This window comes from Tenebrio molitor, chromosome 1 (genome assembly GCF_963966145.1).
Source record: "Tenebrio molitor chromosome 1, icTenMoli1.1, whole genome shotgun sequence".
Classification (NCBI taxonomy): Eukaryota; Metazoa; Arthropoda; class Insecta; order Coleoptera; family Tenebrionidae; genus Tenebrio; species Tenebrio molitor.
In genome coordinates this window covers 32,171,572-32,190,766 of record NC_091046.1, presented here as the reverse complement: position 1 = coordinate 32,190,766, position 19,195 = coordinate 32,171,572, and the positions used below count along the sequence as shown (strand labels likewise).

General features: G+C 34.2%; 3 protein-coding genes across 4 annotated transcripts in view; 1 reads left to right on the top strand and 2 right to left on the bottom strand.

Annotated features, from left to right (window-relative positions):
• Nucleotides 1-19,195, top strand: part of Alk (Anaplastic lymphoma kinase) — a 50,991-nt gene that overhangs the window by 21,441 nt on the left and 10,355 nt on the right. The gene's annotated exons all lie outside the window — the stretch shown is intronic.
• On the bottom strand, nt 6,155-7,858 carry LOC138126491 (inactive peptidyl-prolyl cis-trans isomerase FKBP6-like). The gene is made up of 2 exons (XM_069042253.1): nt 7,700-7,858; nt 6,155-7,644 (listed from the first exon to the last, which is right to left on the bottom strand). Exons 1-2 carry the CDS (start codon nt 7,729-7,731, stop codon nt 6,564-6,566), a joined length of 1,113 nt encoding a protein of 370 aa, XP_068898354.1. The 5' UTR covers nt 7,732-7,858; the 3' UTR covers nt 6,155-6,563.
• Nucleotides 8,010-9,765, bottom strand: LOC138126483 (inactive peptidyl-prolyl cis-trans isomerase shutdown-like). Its single transcript, XM_069042240.1, has 2 exons — nt 9,537-9,765; nt 8,010-9,482 (listed from the first exon to the last, which is right to left on the bottom strand). The coding sequence occupies exons 1-2, from the start codon at nt 9,629-9,631 to the stop codon at nt 8,438-8,440; spliced, it is 1,140 nt and encodes a 379-aa protein (XP_068898341.1). The 5' UTR covers nt 9,632-9,765; the 3' UTR covers nt 8,010-8,437.

Sequence of the window (19,195 nt, the reverse complement as noted above, 5' to 3'; positions counted from 1 at the left end):
ATGAGAAAAAAATGCCATTAATGTCACACAACATGATGATAGGTTATAATATTTACGACCGTTTTACAGTGGAGCATTTTCCATTGTGTCAAAGAATGATTTTGACAACCAGTTTTTTTGCTCGCGACAGTATAAGTAATGAAAATCTAAAATTCTACAATTTACAGGCTGTCTTAAAAAAACGGTCCACGCAATAACTTTGCTATTGATGACCCAAATGAAAAAACACTACAAACCTGAGCATATAATTTTTATATCATCTACCCATTTATGGGCAATGGGCAACTTTTATTTTTCAAATGGTAACCTATAATTTTTTTTATTCTGTCGAATTTTTTTTCTGATTGTAATGGCATTAAGAGGCTCGTCGAACAAAAAAATCTTGTATTCAACGCGTTGGTGTGTAAATTGGGCTTGTTTTGGCATGAGTGGACCAGTTTAAAACGCACTCATGCCAAAAAAGCCCAATTTACACACGAACTCGTTAAATAAACTACATTTTCCTTATTTCATAAACGACAATTTGTAGGTATACAGTGTGATTGAAAAAGAATGAGGACAATTTGAATTTGCGCCTAGTGAATAATTTGTCATGTTGGTAACAAGTATTGACAGCAAAAATAAAGCTTGATATGATCATGGGCGTATCTACTGGGGAATTGCAAATTGGTGACAATTGACAAACGAAATCAAAACAATGGATTTGACTCTGGTTTGACGGAAACCTATGGATAAATCTTGACAGCGATGCTCTTCTGAAGCAAAACTGCCACACACAAAACATGAAACGCACTATAATTTATGGCGCCAAATTCAACTTGTCATCCTTTTCCAATCACACTGTACAGGTGTCCCAGAGTTGCGAAAAAGCTCCATAACTTGTTTGTTATTAAAGATATCAACTTTTTCTTTATTCTAGAATCTAGATGATAGCTTCGCTTCTACTGCATATTCGGAAAATATTGCGATATACAGGCTGATTCACGTAGCCCGTTCATTAGAAACTTTCTGATTTCCCCAAATCATATTAATATGAAAATTGGCAGTTGACTATAATCGATTACTCCAAGTTCAAATGAAATATTTTCAAAATGGTGGCACTTCCGGAAATACCGGAAATCGACGCCATCTTTATTTTTTTAAATGGAAAGGCCTCATTTTGACTTCAAATTTCGATTCTACGTTAAATTTTGAGTTTAGAGCGTCTTTTTGTCAACAATTATCTGTCATCGTTTTTGACCTATGTCATCTTTTTTGCAAAATTCGAGGTTGCAGGGCTTCATTAACAAATTTATAACTCTTGAATCATCTGAAATAAATAATAGATTTTTTTTTTAGTTGAATTCCTAAAGACCTGGCCGATCTTTTCCGCCATTAGTGAATTTTTTTTAATGTTTCATACGCCTACTGAAATTTTTCAAAGTTGCTAATCAAAAAATGTCAAAAACTTCATTTTTTTAAATGGCAACCACCATTTGTGACACTAGATATAAATGTAAAATTTAATTCTAAGCCTACTTTTATTAACATTGTGTATGCCTATTCCCAGCCGTTTTGGCGTAATTTCGATTTTTTGAGTAAAATATATTTTTTTTTTTTATCAAACAATTGTTTTATTTGAATTTTTATTCAAATAAACAGTAAATAACAACGAAATAATAAAAAATAAGCAAATTAACAAAAAAATATTTTCAATGAATTCATTTACATTAAAATATTTTTTTTAATTTGCTTATTTTTTATTGTTTTGTTGTTATCTAATATTTTTTGCAATGCTATTTTTGAATAAAAATTCAAATAAAACAATTGATTATAAAAAATAATATTTTATTCAAAAAATTGAAATTACGCCTAAACGGCTGCAAATAGGCATACATAATGTTAATAAAACTGGCCTTAAAATTTAATTTTACATCTATATCTAGTATCAGAAATGGTAGTTGCTATTTAAAAAAATGAAGTTTTCGACATTTTTTGATTATCAATTTTAAAAAATTGCAGTAGGCGTATGAAACATTAAAAAATATCGTTGATAGCGCAAAAAAGCGGCCAAATATTTGGCAAGTCAGTAAAATAAAAATAAATTATTTCTTTCTGATGGTTCACGAATTATAAATTTTTTAATGAAGCCCTGCAACCTCACTTTTTTGCAAAAAAGATGACATAGTTCAAAAACGATGACAGATAAGTATTGACAAAAAGACGTACTAAACTCAAAAGTTAACGTAGAATCGAAATGTGAAGTCAAAATGGGGCCTTTCTATTTAAAAAAACAAAGATGGCATCGATTTCCGGTATTTCCGGAAGTGCAGCCATTTTGAAAATATTTCATTTGAACTTGGAGTAGTCGGTTATAGTTAACTACCAATTTTCATATTAATATAATTTTGGGAAATCAAAAAGTTTCTAATGAACGGGCTACGTGAATCAGCCTGTATATACAGAGTGTCCCAATATTATAAAAACACTAAAGTTATGTTTTTTTAAATAGAAACTACCCAGTTTGATTTTATTTTTGAACTCTTATGCTAAATTATGAATCAAATTTATACAGGTCGTTTTTGCTTATCTGCCATCGTTTTTAATCAGTGGCGCTTTTATTACCAGAATTTCGAATTGCAGGGGTCCCTTCGAAAATTCGTACTATGGCGGACAATAAATTTAGGCCGGCAAATTTCTGACATTTCAAAAAAGTCAATGCAAGCGACCATTTATTGTCATTATGACTAATGTGTCAGTTTGTCAAACTGAAGGTTTTCAAGCTGTTTGGCGTTTCCTTCGCCTTTTTCGTAACTTACAGATCATGACGCACTAGCATAACTGATTTGTAGTAGCACTGCTCTCTGGTGCACGCTTCTTTTCCCAATTTTAATTTTGATTATCGCTGTCACGATGACAAGAATGACAAAAATCGAAAATGGGGTTAGTTGAACATAATGCCAGCTTCACATTTTGATGTCAACTCAATGACAGGCCGGCCTAAATTTATTGTCCGCCATAGTACCTTCCAAATCGTTGCACATAAATTAAAATGATTGACGCTGTTTGATTTCTGAATGTTTGCTGCATCTGCTGAGTGTTTACTCAACAACCTGCTTAGTCGCATATGCCTACTGTGATTTTTTAAACATAACGAATTAAAAATGTTAAAAACTAATTTTTTTCAAATGGCACCCCGTATTTATTATTGCACTCGTCGAAAGCTTTTTTGACAAGCTTTTGAACAATACAGGATGTTTTCGAAGTTGAGGCGTTCCTTGTAACACGAGGTACTATACATTATTCTTAAGAATTTTAGCCTAAATCTTCTTAGTAAAATGTTGGTATTAACGGAGATAATTGATTGTATATTTTTATTGTTTTCTAAAATTTTGAGTCCGGTCCTGTCTATTTCTCCGCTGTACTAGATTAATAACTGACGTGGCGCAGGATGGTGTCTTCTTGGAAATCGCTCTGCGTACTCTCGGGACGTTGCAGCTGCATTCTGATAACGTGATAACCTTGCCCATGCATTAGCAACAATCTGTGAGCTAATTATTTTCGTAATGATAAAGCCATTCCGACTAATTAGATGACAACTCTTGACAGTATTTTTGATTAACATCCGTGATCATTTGATTTTTCTTTTGTCAATTCTAATTTCTAACAAATTAGCGCAAATTTGAGCAGGACCGGTTTCAAAAACTTCAAAAAAATTAACTTATTGTATTTTGGCTAAAACTCTTTAGAACAACGCATACTATCACATGTTAAAAGGAACGCCTCAACTTCGAAAACACCCTGTATAAGGTTTGTATAGTCGAATCTGAAAATCTAGGGTGCTATCCTAAAATCGCTAAATTTGGTGCAATTTTTCCGTTAAAAAGACAATACCTACAAAAATCTAGTACGCCTAACAAAAGATAATCACACAATATGGTCACTCCATAAAGATGAATCAACCTACAAAACGGTGTTTAACAATTAAACATTTAATTATTTTAGTGATTTTGACAAAAAGACGAATATTTAATAACGAAACGTCATATGACAGGATCTGACGCCAATCTAACAAAAAAATATCGTGGCCTCCTGCGTGTTTAAAACAATCGTGAACGGCATATAGGTATAGTATAGTTTGTCCAGCGAGAGATTGGTTGACATAAAAATCACTAAATTCTACGTAGAGAAAGTAGTACCTAGCGCACGTAACATTTTTGCTCTGAAATTATGCTCTAATTACTATATTCTAGGACATTTTGTAGTGTTAGGTTAATATAATAAAATTTAAAATCTCCCAATCTCTCGCTGAACGAAGTTTACTTACATGTGAATCATGTGATAGAGTCCCCCCTCGTCAACGAGTCACGAGCCGCCACTGACAGATTTTGATAAATGTCACAACTTGTCAAAACGAAACGTTTAAGGGGTTCATCGAACAAAAAAACGTTGTATTCAACTCGTTCGTGTGTAAATTGGGCCATTTTTGGGCACTTGTGCACTCCTGCCAAAAAGACCCAATTTACACAGGAACTCATTAAATAATACGGAGTGATCAAGAATGACTGAGTCTGTTGGTAACAATGAAATTTGGCAAATTTAAAATTTACCAACGAAGGTTAATTTTTGTAATAGTATAAACATAACCTGCATTACCAAGAATGTTTTTAATGTCATCTCAAGTTAAAAAATCCAGTCAATGCGTGGTCAGTGCCAGTTACTAGACAAAAATCACCAGTATTTTCAATTGTTTCATTGCCAACAGACTCAGTCATTGTTGATCACGCTGTAGCTATTTATGCAACGAGTTGCAAAATGAGCGTCTTTTTTGCACTAGACGTGACAATTGGACCACGAGTGGTCCAACATGTGTGCAAAAAATAGCCATGTTGCTACGAGTTTCGTACAAGATTTTTTCTAATTTAGTTACGAAAAGCACACATTCTGATTAAAATCCTGTTTAAATCTGCTGTTTAAATAATTTTCCGGGATAATACTACTAATATCACTAATGTCACTTTTTAACACTAGTAATAAAATAATGTCATTTTTTAACACTAGTGATAATATAATGTCACTTTTTAACACTACTGATAATATAATGTCACTTTTTTTCACTAGTTACCTATTAAATGAAGCACATCTGACATATCACAATGGTTGCTTTTCGTAACTGAATTAGAAAAACTACTGCGTATGTCCGAGTTTGTATATTACCTATTTTATGAAAGAATAGAAAAGTTCGCTTTTGACTTTTAAATATTCACCATTCACACACTGTGACTCTAAATTATTTCTACGTAATTTACGGTATAAATAAAGTAAATACTCTCACCTTACACGTTAAAGGAATTAAACGATAATAATACTCGAAAAATTTCATGAATAAATTCCAAATCTGCAGCATGTAAGGGCATGTAATAAATTAAGTAAAGTTTAAAGGGCATTATATCCAACGAGCGTAGGAAGGTACGTTACGCGTGGGATTCTTGGAACGGTTAAATTGAATCTCCCGTTGCTCCCACCACACAAACGTATCTCCTGGGGCTTTCTGCCAATACGTTACAATTTCATTCATTCCGATGTTTTGTTTATAAATCTGGACTTTGTAATATATACTTGCCAATGGTTTTTGCGATAAGACAGATTGTGTTATCAAAGGATGTCTACATTTTAAACGAAGAAGTAAACATTTCAACAAATAATTATATTCTAGAACGTAGTTTTAACTCAAAACATGTCGTTTATCTATCGAACATTTTTCTTTTTAGTTTATAAAATAGTATATTCTTGGATACCACCATTTAATATACTAAAACTATTTAGTATAATCATTGCTTGGAATTGTTCAAATTAAAAAAGTAAAGGTTCAAATATTATGACTAATTTTCGCCCTGTGCAATATATGTATTTATAAAACAAAATCGTACAGTGATACTTCTTCAGATTTAAAATTACATTAATCGGACGGTCACCATGTAAAGACTACAACAAAATAATCCACCAAAGATACATCACTGACTGATTAATTTTTCCCCCCAATTTTTTTTAAGCATATGACCTTTTAAATAAATCTTTGAATAATTGTATAATCAGTTTTTTCAGTGATTATGTACAAGTATTTTTCAAAAATGTTTCGTTCCCACAGGCAATTTTAGAACAATAGAAAAAGAAGTAGCAATGATATTTTTATTATATTTTTATAATATTACTGTAACTAAAAATCTTTATAATCAATCATTTTTGAATATTAACTAAAAAAAATTGAAAACAATATAAAAGTACTTATCATAATGTTACGCTGTAGAATAAATACTGACAAAGAAACCATGGGTGCGCATATCTACCGTTTTTCAAAAAACTGAAGAAATGTAAACAAAGACCAGATCATGACTATCTCTGTAACCTGCCTGTTTATTGTTTTCATCCATGTCAAGATCTCAAGATCTGGTCTTTCTCTTTGTTCACACTTTTTCCTGTCTTTTGAAGAGCTAGGCAGACATGTATATTTGTGGCGTTTCTTTTTCAGTATTTAATTTTTGGTTACATATAAAAGTTAGAAAGCATGCTTAAGAAAATCTAACTTAATTATTCCCAACCAAAGCTTTTGCAAATATTTTTTGCTTCGTCTTGTGCTCCAATTTGTCATTTTCTAAGTTGAAAATTTCGTTGGCAATTTCTAAATTTCTTGGTTCAAGCTTATATGCCTTATCTAAAATTGCTTTGGCATTATTATATTCACTCAAAATCCTAAGACATTTGGCATGATTAAAATAGACCTTTGCTGAAACTTTCATCAATTCTCCATTTTCTGTGAGATCATAAATTTTTTTAGCATTACAACAGCCTTTCTGAGGCTCTCCAATTCGGGTATAACAAATCAATAAATTTGTATATAGTTTAAGTGCTAACTCATGATGTTTGTTTACTTCATCATTGTCAGTTAACATCACTCTTTCTAATTTACTAACAGCTGTATTGTAATCCTTGATGGCACTTTTTATATCTTGGTCAAGAAATGACTTTTTACCTCTTTCACAGAGAGCAGTGCAGTATTTATAAACTTCTGAAAACATTTTTTGTTGATCCTCTGGTAAGCTCTCAAAAGTAATTGCAGCACCACAGTTTACAATCTCAAATAATTCTACTTCAAATAAAACTGTAGCATTTGGAGGGACCCTGCCAACTAAACAATTTTTTCCATAAGCATAATCTGGATGAATTAAAAACTGAGCCTTTTCATTTAATATCATTGACTGTATTGCAAAATCTAATCCAGCAATGATTTTGCCTCCACCTAGTGTATATTTAAGAGGTCTTTTTCGCATGTAAGTTGAATCAAATGGCTCGTCATCATATTCTAGATAGCCATTATAGTTTACTCTAACAGTCGCAAATTCCTTTGGTTTTTCACCATCACCTTTTCGAATTATTCGTTTTTTAATCCTACCGTCAGGTACAAGATCAAACATTTTCTTCGCTATTAGCTCAAATGGTTCGCCTTCTTGATAATCATCTTCATCAAAAACGCCAACACATTCTTTATTGAAGTATTGTAGATTTCCTTCTAAAAGATCTGGTGTATTATCTTCTTCTGAACTTGATTCATGGTCCCTGACATGAAGTGAATCCACTTGGAACACAATACCTTCCTCTGTGAGCTCTCTAAATTGAAATAAATGTTTTAACCTACCAATAATTCATTTCACAATATCATTACCTTAATTTGATTGGTTCACATAAACGAGCCATTACCAAAAAAATCTAGCAATTTTAAATTAAACTATTTCTCTCATTTGCGTAATTTTAAAACGAAGTTAAAACTAAATTTATTTTGGACAACGTTAATAACAGGACGTGATCTTACAAGTCAGAAGAAATGTCAAACCAAACCACAGTGTCAAACGTCAAACCATAATTATCCAAGCGTCTTGGCTTTATCGGTAGTGCGCAAGCGCTCTCTAAATCAATATTTCTGTTATAATTATTGGATTTGCTTTTCAAATACGAAAAAAATCATCCCATTGGAATTTAAATTAAATATATATTTTCTTTATTAAAAAAAAATAAACGATAATTCTACACCAATTTTTTAACATATTGGCAATCACAACAGTAAACACAAAAAATTGCACTTCTACAAAAAACATACAGTCGCGGACAGAAAAAAGTAAGACAAATCTGATTAACAAATTTAGCTAAAATTGAGTTGAGTAATCCGGGGTTTCTATAATAAATAAATAAATATTTTAATAGTAACCATGGAAAGAGGGAACAGACTTACATTGGCAAAAAAACATTGTCCTACTTTTTTCTGTCCACGACTGTATCCATACATTTCTTTTTTGCTTCTTGTACGTTTCTTTTATTTTCCTCAAGGGAGCTTTTGTTATATTTCTGGATTTTATACTTCCAAAGTCATTAACAGTAAACATGAAAAATTGTGTTGCTAAAAATATTAGCCAGACAACAATGCTTTTCCAAAGTTTTTTTCTTGCTTCTTATACATTTCTTCAGACTCCCTTAAAGCAGCTAACTCTTGTTGAATTTCAGGATTTTTTGGTTCCAAATTCTGTGCTTTCTTAAGTTGGCTTATTGCAAAATTAAAGTTACCCAGCATTTTATGGCACTTTGCATGGTTAAAATATACTTTAGCTGACACTTTGAAAGTTTTATTTTTTGCCATTTGATAAATTTTTTGTGCATATACACAACCACGTTTAGGAATTTGTGCTTGTGTATTGGAAATAAGTAAATTAGTATATAAGCGCACTAATAATTCTTCACTCTTCAACTGGTCTTCGTAGTCATTTAAAATTGCATTCTCTAATTTTTCTGCTGCAGTACTATATTCTTTTACTGCACCATGATAATCTTTCAACCTGAACATATTTTTTCCTTTCACACATAAGGCAAGGCACTTTGGATATACTTGAGCAAAATCTTTATCATTACTTTCAGAAGGATTTTGTCCACTAAACTCTCTTACTTCACATAATTCTATTTCAAAGAGAACTATTGAATTTGGTGGTATTCTGTTAAGACCACTGTTTCGATAAGCTAATTCTGGATCAATTAAGAACTGCGACTTTTCATTTAACCTCATCGACAGCGCAGCTATTTCCAAACCTTCAATAACTTGTCCTTCACCAGCTATAAAACAAAAAGATTTTTTCCTAGCATAAGTTGAATCAAATGGTTCTGCCTCATATTGTACATATGCATTGTAATGTATTATGACATTTGTAAACAATTCAGGTTTTAATCCGTAGCCTTCTCTGATTATACGTTTTTTAATTTTTCCATTCTGTAAAAGATTATGCATTTCTTTTGCTATATTCTGAAATGGTTCGTCTCCATCATATGAGTCATTAACATCAAGGCATTCTAATTTAAGATAATTTTGAAGCGCTTCTGTACAATTCTTTTCTTCGGTAATATCATCTTCTTTCGGAGAGTCGTCATATTTTAACTCAAAAACTGTACCACCTTCTGCCACCTCTCTGAAACAATGCAAATTTCACAGTAAGACGCAAACGTTTGTATTTCTTACTTACTTAATATTTAATCCACCCACAATTTCAGTCATTTTTACTGCGTTTTTTAGTTTGCACGATTGCAAGTGAAAAGATGCGTAACGTACAAAGCACATCAAATGTTCGCTACAACCACAAATGGCACACGTACGAGTAAAAGTCACATAATAACTTAATAACAATAACAACGTTATCACACTTTCACGTTAATCGCAACATCCTGACATTTTGACTTTTGACAGAAAAATGTCAAATGAGGGCAATGGCAATATGTACGCCTGCGTTCAAACACCAAACCAACCGCATGTGACGAGAATGTATTTAGCGCACAGCCAAAGCACTGGCACAGCTGCGCCGGCGCGTGATCAGAAATTGCGGCGGCCCCAGATTCAAACGTGCAAAATAATAGTTCTTTTCGATAAAAGGATGCTGTCACATCATTTTATTTCATCCTGTGTCAAATTTCAATACCTTACGTCATCAGTTTGAATCCGGGAAAACGCAAAAAACGGCCGGACGCCGGTTAAGTGTTGCTATTGGAAACACAAAAGTAACAATCGCAATAACAATTATTCAGGTTTAAGAAATGTTTTATTCAAAACTAGATCTAAATACAAATTAACAATTTAATTATTTCGGCCACAAAGAAAATGCACTTACTTTCTCAGACTAAAAACGTTAGTTCACAAATAAAATATACAACCATTCAAACATTTAACCTCTTCCGTAACTTTCTTCTCATTATTTTCTGATTTCCATTTACAAAAATGGCTAATTTTTTTTGATACCTTTCACCAGACTTGCTAGGTATTAATTCAGCACAAGCTTTTGCAGATTTTCTTACAATTTCTGGAGGATTTGCTTTAGAAGTCATTTTGACGCACCAAATTATTTCAACAAAATAAACAATTGCCAAACAACCGTTGCTAATCGTAATCATGTTCCAAAAATGTGACTATAGTTCATTTTTTAATGCTGTAGAAAAAGTCAGACAGCCAAATATACACTTTCTGTCTTTAAACGAGTCAGAAGTTTTAAAAGGCATCAATTCGTTTCAAAACGGCTCAGCACCTGGAATCGACGGAATGCGACCACAGTTCTTAAAGGACATGATTTCCTTCGCCGCTGGAGAAGCTGGTAAAAGAGCTTTGACTTCATTAACTAGCCTTTGCAATCCTCGCTGCTAAGATTCCTGAAGAAATTCAGCCAATCTTTTATGGTGCATCTCTTTGTGCATTATCAAAGAAAGATGGAGGTATCAGACCTATAGCTATTGGTTGTGCTTTGAGAAGACTAGTTGCTCGCATAGTTTGTGTTAACCAGAGCAATCAAATTCAATCATACTTAGCTCCTCACCAACTTGGTGTTGCTACAAAAAGAGGCTGCGAAGCAGCAATACATTCAGTTCGTACATTTATCAACATTCCTGAAAATAGAGATAACATTTTACTTAAAATCGATTTTGAAAATGCATTTAATTCTATCGAGAGAGATAGTATGCTTATCCCAATTAAAAATAATTTTCCTCTTATATATCCGTTTCTATACCAAAGTTATCGGTTCCCTTCTTTGCTTTTTTTTGGTAATAAAACAATATCATCATAGGTTGGTGTTCAGCAAGGTGATCCTTGTGGTCCAATGTCTTTTAGTATTACAGTTCAACCTTTGGTCAATAATTTACTTTCGAAACTAAACATTTGGTATCTAGATGATGCCACTCTTTCAGATTCGCCCGAAACTGTATTAAACGATTTTCATACTATCATTAAAATGGCTGCTGAAATTGGTCTTAAGGTGAATACAAGCAAATGTGAAATTTTCTTTTGTTCTCAACGTATCGACTCAAGTATTGTTAGTCCAGGTATTCGTATAACTTCAAAAGATGACCTTCAATTATTAGGAGCTCCAATTTTTGAAGAAGCTCATGTCCATCATTTCAAAATCAAACAACATAAATTGAATCTTCTTATTTCTCGACTCGAACAAATTAATCCACATGTGGCTTATTTTCTTTTAAAAAATTGCCTTTTCATTCCAAAAATGTCATATTTTCTGCGTACTTGTGCTCTTTGGAAATTCTCTTCTTTACTAGAAGATATGGACTCTTTACTCAAAGAAAGTCTTGAATCTATTTTAAACATTTGTCTAAATACCAAACAATGGTTACAAGCAACTCTCCCTATTTCTTTTGGTGGATTGGGTATTCGTAGAATTTCTGATATTTGTCTTCCGGCTTTCCTTAGTTCTTCTCATGGTGTTCAAGATCTTATGTCTTCTTTACTCCCCTTTATGGATATTAAGATTCAAGTACACTATTATGAGGAAGCTTTGAATAAGTGGCTATCAGTAAATAACGAAACTCCAGCTAGTTTAAAAACTCAGAAATCCTGAGATTTGATAAACATAAAAAGAATCATTGAGAGTGAACTTCAATTTGACTCAGATTTTGACAAAGCACGTTTTAAAGCGATCCAACAACGTGAATCAGGTGCTTGGTTACATGCATTTCCATCTAAGAACATCGGTACTTGTTTAGACAAGCAAGATTTTCAAACTTCTGTTGGCCTTAGACTGGGTTGCCGTCTTTTTGAAAACCATATTTGTAGTCGTTGTTCTATGCCAAAGGAAACTGGTTTTCACGGTCTTAGCTGCGTTAAAAGCTTGGGAAGAATTCCAAGACACAATGAACTTAATTCTATTATTCAACGAGCCTTATCATCCGCTCATTTTCATTGCACCCTTGAACCCAATGGTTTATCTCGTGATGATGGCAAGAGACCAGACAGAGCAACCCTTATTCCGTGGTCAAAGGGTCAACGTCTTATATGGGACGTTACTTGTGTTGATACCCTAGCGTCATCATACTTAAACCATACATCAATGTGTTCTGGAGCCGCAGCAGAAATTGCATGTGTTAAAAAACACAATAAATATAAATCTTTAAAATCTGCTAACTTCATCTTCAAAGCTCTTGCTTTCGAAACTTTAGGTCCTTGGTGCAAAGAAGCAAGTTCCTTTATTGATAACGTCGGTTCAAAATTAATAGCTGAAAGCGGTGATTTGAATGCGAAATATTTCCTTCGCCAATGTATTTCTTTGGCTATCCAACGAGGAAACGCAGCCAGCATTCGTGGTGCCCTACCCGAGACTACCCCACTGGAAGAGATTTATTTTTTATAGTTATATTTATGTATGTATATATTTATTAAAATCAAATCATATTACACTTTCAATAGTTCACTAGATTCCTATTTAAATTTTGTAAATTACTTCAATCCATGATGCCATATGTCACAATAAATGCATTAATGTCAATTCGTGTCACTGTCAATTAGATTAATTTAAAGGCTAGTTTGGTCAAGGGTTTTTATACTTAATTATCGATGGGCTGCACAGAACAAATTATGTTCAAGGAAAAAGTAAATCGCCCTTATCCGTATTCGAGAAAACATGATTTTGAACATTTACAAACATGTCTCTGATGAACATGCGGAACTTAAGGTTAGGGATACGGTTAAACTAAAGAAGAGCAGATGTGGGATTTGAATATGCGTATTGAAGTGACCGTGGAACCACTGACTATACACCTTGGAGAGTCTGATGACGATTCGGATTAACCGGAAGAATTCGAAGATGAGAGTTGATTTTTTAAATCCATAATATGTCTGAGTTATCGTTAATTATTGTTTCTATTTACTAACTTACTGCTTTTTTATTCATGAAATCTAGATTAAACATATTATTAAACACGTTTTCTCATTTCAATTAAATTTTTTTATCGAATGTCAAAACCTTGCAAACTGACGGAGATTTTGACAAACAGAATTTTTAGCGGCATCGTGGATCCATATCAATCATAAATGAATTTAAGGTATCTAGGCAGCCTTGATGACTGTATATTGGGTTACCTGACTTTTTCTACAGCATTAAAAAATTAACTATAGATGGGGAGCATTTGTTGAATTATTTTGAAATTAATTTCAACGTTTCTTTCAAACAAAATTTGAGGCAGGATGAAATAAAATACATAACGACATTTGTCCGTGAACTCTTTCTACAGTACTCGTTTCGAGTTTCAAGACTCGGCTCCTTCGTCGCCTCGTCCTTACTTACTGTAAACTATGAGTTCCCGGATTTATAACGTTAATTACTATTTCAGGTGACGTCAGGTCAGGTCAGGTCAGGTGTAGTCGGCGTTTTAATTTTCAATATTTAAAATCCGCGCTTAAACAGTTAGGGGCGGAGCGTGCGCGTGCTTTGGCTATGCGCTAAATGCATTCTCGCCCGTATGTGTGAAGTTTAACTCATGCGTATTGGATATTTATTTTCGGGAAACACAATTTAATTTTTTAAACTTTTCCTTTCGCACTTGCATACTTCCCTTCCCTTATTTATGATGTGAATTCTGAATTATGAACTTGTGCATTGTTATATCTATAAAATCAGTACCTGACAATGTGAGAAGTTTTTTTTTCAAATAAACGAAAAAATGTTTTTGCACATTTATAATATACCGTATGTCCGATTGAGTTCACAAGGGAAAAATACAGGGTTATTCTAAATGATTGTAGTCGAAGTAGGCATGAAAACTGAATGTAAAATTTATGGTTGCCGCCCCACATAAAAAAACGTCAAAATTATGTGAATAAGTGAGTACATACCGTTCACACACGGGAGTTAAATTGGTTGCAAAACAACTCAATATTTAACAAAAATAAATAAAAATCTCATCGACCGCAATTTTTACCTGAAAATGACAGTGACAGGGACAAAATTGATTGACAGTTCACATGAAAACGGCAAAAATGTAATAACATGGGCATGACCTACTTCGACTACAATCATTTAGAATAACCCTGTAGTATCGTATGATCAAAAAGTCTTTGGATCGCGATAGCAATGAAATGTAAAGTAGCGCTAATCTGTCACGGAACTCATTTAAACATAAACGAGGCAAATAAACCCAATTACCTTTTTCACCACGATTTCCATTACTTTAGATCTCTGACTGTAGTATGATGTAATAATAAAAGTTTTGTTCTCTTTGAAACACTTGAAAGTTGTCAAGTAAATGTCAAAAATAATTGAAATAAATAATTTCATAGTGTGATGAACCAAGTGGGTAATTCAAATTTCCCACCAAGCGTCCATCCCATTTTTTTTTCTACCAACATACGCAATGAAAATAACACCCGCGAAATTCAAAAATGGCCAAGAGCGCGTGATCGTACCTCGTTAATTTTCCTACGTTGTGTTTTTTTTTTTATACAAATTAAACATTACCAGATCCGTTCCAACAGGGTTTGTGAACCACACAGAAGAGTGCAAATAAAACAACACAATAATTAAAACCAGCTATTTATTCAAAGTTATGATTTTCGTTAACGCCGGAATTCATGAATAATAAAACGTCTCGGGAGAGGGCACCCAAGTCTCCTCAAATGTGAGAAGACTACTCATTTAGAACTCTAGGAAAATGGTGAGCTCTGGCCATTCTCCCAGACCCCCGAATGAGGCTCCGCTAAAACCTCTCCTGAAAATACGAACAAGTCCGAAGTGACAACGTGGACGGGACAGTTAGTGAGAATTGAGCAAAACTGATTTCATAAACAACACAATTCAAATTCAGAAAAAAAACAGGAGGGTCATGTACATTACAAACAAAACAGTTACTTCGGACCGTTCGAGCGAGAGCGGGCACTAGGCGAGAACTTCAGCATGTTCTTTTTTTTTCTTTTCCAAGTTAATTTACAAAATACGGCAGATACGCTATAGAAGGAGTGAGTGGCTTTGGGTGGTCCGGGGGTCTGTGGTACCTATCCTTACGACTTTATCATTTCCCGCCTACCGGTGATTTAGTGCTAAGGGGAAAAATCCTAACTGCTTTACGTTAAGTCAACAAATTGAGGTACTCTAAGTTCATCGGTTGAATTGAATATGACTATTTCAGAGCAAAAACAAACGACGCTTGTCAAGTACTACAAACTTCGAGAACAGATTCCCATTCCGGAAGTTCTGTGCCAAGGAACTCGGATTCAACTTACACCATGAGCGACGTTGCGGACCAGCATTCAGCAAGCCCCGCCAAGCGTTATGGTTTTCGGGTCTCTCTTGGGGCACAACATGTTAAACGAGGGGCCGCGGGGTCGTGTTCAACGATTGGATGTTAGGAGCAACTAAACCCCTCAACAGAGAGAGACCCTCGCGATAAGGAAGAATTGACATTTACAGCAACTGGAAAATGTAAACGAAACCGCGACAAAACTTTGTTGACGGAGTAATCTAAGAACACTTTCAGTTTGGGATGGAAAAGTGGTAACAACCAATAACACATACATAACAATAAAACAAAAACACAGTCCAGTCGACCCTAGCCTATTAGAGCCGGATCATCGACAAGGGGGGCCCCCCCTTGGAGGGCGCCCAGGACTAAATGATGAAAATACCTAAATGTAGAAGATCCCTGGATAAGGAAAAAGCCCGCGCAGATGCCTGAAATATAAACCCAATTGGTTGCTACCGGGATGGAAAGTGGAAACTTTCAAATTTTGATTAAAAATGTTAAGCAATAAATAAATACTTGTTACACCAAAAGCGTCACTTGGAATAATTAGAAAGGGGATCGAAGTGAGGGAGTGCGCTGATAAAAAGTGAAAGCCACAGACCCACGCTAAAACTTGGAGTCATTTTCTTTTAGGAAAATTAGTGAATTGTAAAAACCTGCTTTGACAACAAAGGGAAAACGTGATCCGTCAATTTTATAAATTTAGCAAAACTAGAACCAGGCTGCCTTACGCTCCTTCGCAAGCTTATAATGTTAAAAACATAATACATGGGGATGGTCGAGATAAATGTGGATTTTGTAAAACATGGTGGAAACCCACGTGCGACCCATTTGTGTCTTATTATTGTTAAACTACATTTCGCGCGAAGCAGAACTAATTTTAGTACCCCAAACACATACCTAGTTCAAAACAGAAGTTGGACAGCAACATTTAGCACAGTTCAATAAAAAAAAAACAACTAAAATCGCCCAATTAGCACACAGAAAAATACACGGTACTTCTGTACTACTCTGCGGTCAAGAAAAAAGTTCCCTCCAGAAAAAAAACATGGCCGTTCATCCCCTGTCGACTTTCACCCACGCCCCCAAGCGGTCGCCGACGGTACCGAACGCCGGTAATTCTATAGCTTTCATTGGCGGTTAGTTTTGAATTCAAAAGCGGTTATCTCAATAGATAGCTTGTTAATTCCACGGCAACTCTGATCCAAAGACTTTTGATTATACGATATACAGGGTGAGCAACAATAACTGTTTCAGTTGGGAATAAAAAATTTTACATAAAATTTTCAAGACTGTGAATTGTACGGAGGCACTCGAACTGCGCACAGATTAGGAACAGGTAGTCAGGTCATTAGAAGGGTTGCTTAATCTTCAACTGAACTGCGCTCAGCACTTATGCAGGTACTTACTAAATTGATTATACATTTACTTGGTTCCACGTTGCCTCCTGTGGGTTTTGCCACAGGACGGCGACAAATAGACGTCGAATGATGGGATTTAACCAATTGTTTGAGAATTGTACGTACCGAAAGTAGGTACTTGTCGGCGGAATTATTAGAAGCAGCATCATAAACCAACATTTTCAATTTCCAAAAAGAATTTAACTATCAACTATCGGGAGGTCAAAAGATTAAATAGTTGTCCATTGAACATTCAGATAGGAGAACCGAGAAGGACGATGATGACCAATAAAAATTTTCAGAAAACGTTTACTGGGCGCTGGAAGGAGTGGTAAGAAGTTGAGAAAAAATTATAAATAAGGGAATTATAAGTAACTAAGTTATTTGTGAATTTTAGTTTTACTGAAAGGGTAAATATGGAAAACGTGTTTTTATCAATATCATCTCTCGAATCCCTTTGGATACTGAGCGCAGTTTAGGTGTTTGTAAAGGTCAGTTCAGGTAGAGTAAATTTCTTGAGCGCAGTTCGAGTGTTGGATTAAGGATCTAATGAGTTTTGTGCGCAGTTCAGTTGCACCCAATTGTACCTATTTCGGTTTGTTTTATTGACAGCTGGTATACATTTCAAATTTAAACGTCTTGGTTTTTGTAATCTTTTATTAATAAAATGATTTTCTCGTTGGAACATGACATAAAAGCCACCAAAAATCACCAGAATTTATTGCCACCTCAATCAGTACTTGTTGCTCACACGGTATTACATCATTACGAGTAGAAGTGTCTTTTTGTGGATAGCTCAAAGATTGAAGACCGAAACGCACTTGAGGTGACAACTGGGCGTGGCACAAAAAGACCTTCTACTCTGAATGATATATACTATTTTATCTTCAAGCGGATCACACAAAAAATGAACATGAACTCACTTATTTATTTTTTTCCCTACCGGTTAGAAATGTAGGCTGTGGATACCTCATTTGAGTTGAGAAAATTCAACTTTCTCGCTAAGGTAAGAAAGTTAATCATGAAATGTTTATGGTAAAACTGTACCAAAATACAAATGTCAAAAGTGTCAAAAGTGAAATAAGTTATTGATAAATTAAAGCCAATTCAATAAAGCAAGTTGGTAGATCAATCACATAATCTGGAAAATAAACAGATAAGCTAGGTAGGTACTGCAACTTCTGTTTATATCAAATTTTCGAACAAACGTTAAATCTTCAAATGCGATGACAAGTTAATTAAACAAATAACCCAGCCTACTATTCAATTCTCAAAATTTTCGTTTTAATCAGGAATATAACCATCTTTTTTTACTTTTTTCAACGAAGTTGTGCCGGTAGGGAAAAAATAGTATTCAAACCTTGTTAAGAAACTGCCCTTGCAGACCTTGGGCACTTACAAACCTCGCCTACGGCTCGGTTTATAATCTTTGCCTGCGGTCTGCAAGAAAGCACTTTCTTACCTTGGTTTGAAATATACTATTTCTTTCCCTGCAGTTACAATCTTAAAATTTTAAAGCACTAGTCATTTCTACTTCCCTTGTTATTGGTACTTGAAGTTTCGATAATATGTATTTATTTATTTTATAAAGTCTACAATGCTATCCAATCTATCCGATGTAGGTACTTTCTGCAAATTTCCACGTAAAACTTTCTCAAAATGGTGAATGATCGCGATTTGTAATTTTGAGTATCCTGAACTTTTACAACGATAGCAGAGCCCAAATCTGCCATATCTCTTACTCTCATTGTCAAATTGGTGAATTCATCGCATCACAAGCGTCGGTCAGACATACACATAACCTAAAGTTTATCTCTGCCTAAAGTTGACTCAAGTTGCAAAAAACCACTTTGCATTTGCAACAGCACTTTTATGGCATTAGTCATTTGAAATTACTTTAAAACTGTACTTATATGGAAAATATTCAACCCAAACTATGATTTTCTGGTCCCTTTGTGCCTTTATTTGGTTCAGAAATATGAAAAAAAAAGCTGTTGCAAATGACAAGTGTGTCTTTGCAACCTGTACCGAGTTTACTTTTCATCATGATGATTCATGAGCATTATTGTACATACACAATTTTATCATAAACTTTTCGGGACTTTGGTGGAACTAGATCCTACATAGTTTGCCGCGATCTGCGTCTATATCGGCCCCGGACTACAGTTATTTGCTAAATATAACAAAAATTATCAAAACGCGAATAGCAAACGATT

Bases quoted from the DNA above. Each gene is read 5' to 3' on its own strand.
- LOC138126483 (XM_069042240.1), bottom strand. From the start codon at position 9,631: ATGTGCTTTGTACGTTACGCATCTTTTCACTTGCAATCGTGCAAACTA. The intron at 9,483-9,536 runs GTAAGTAAGAAA...GCATTGTTTCAG, and splicing joins GTGGGTGGATTAAATATTAA to AGAGGTGGCAGAAGGTGGTA.
- LOC138126491 (XM_069042253.1), bottom strand. From the start codon at position 7,731: ATGGCTCGTTTATGTGAACCAATCAAATTAAG. The intron at 7,645-7,699 runs GTAATGATATTG...ATTTCAATTTAG, and splicing joins TGTGAACCAATCAAATTAAG to AGAGCTCACAGAGGAAGGTA.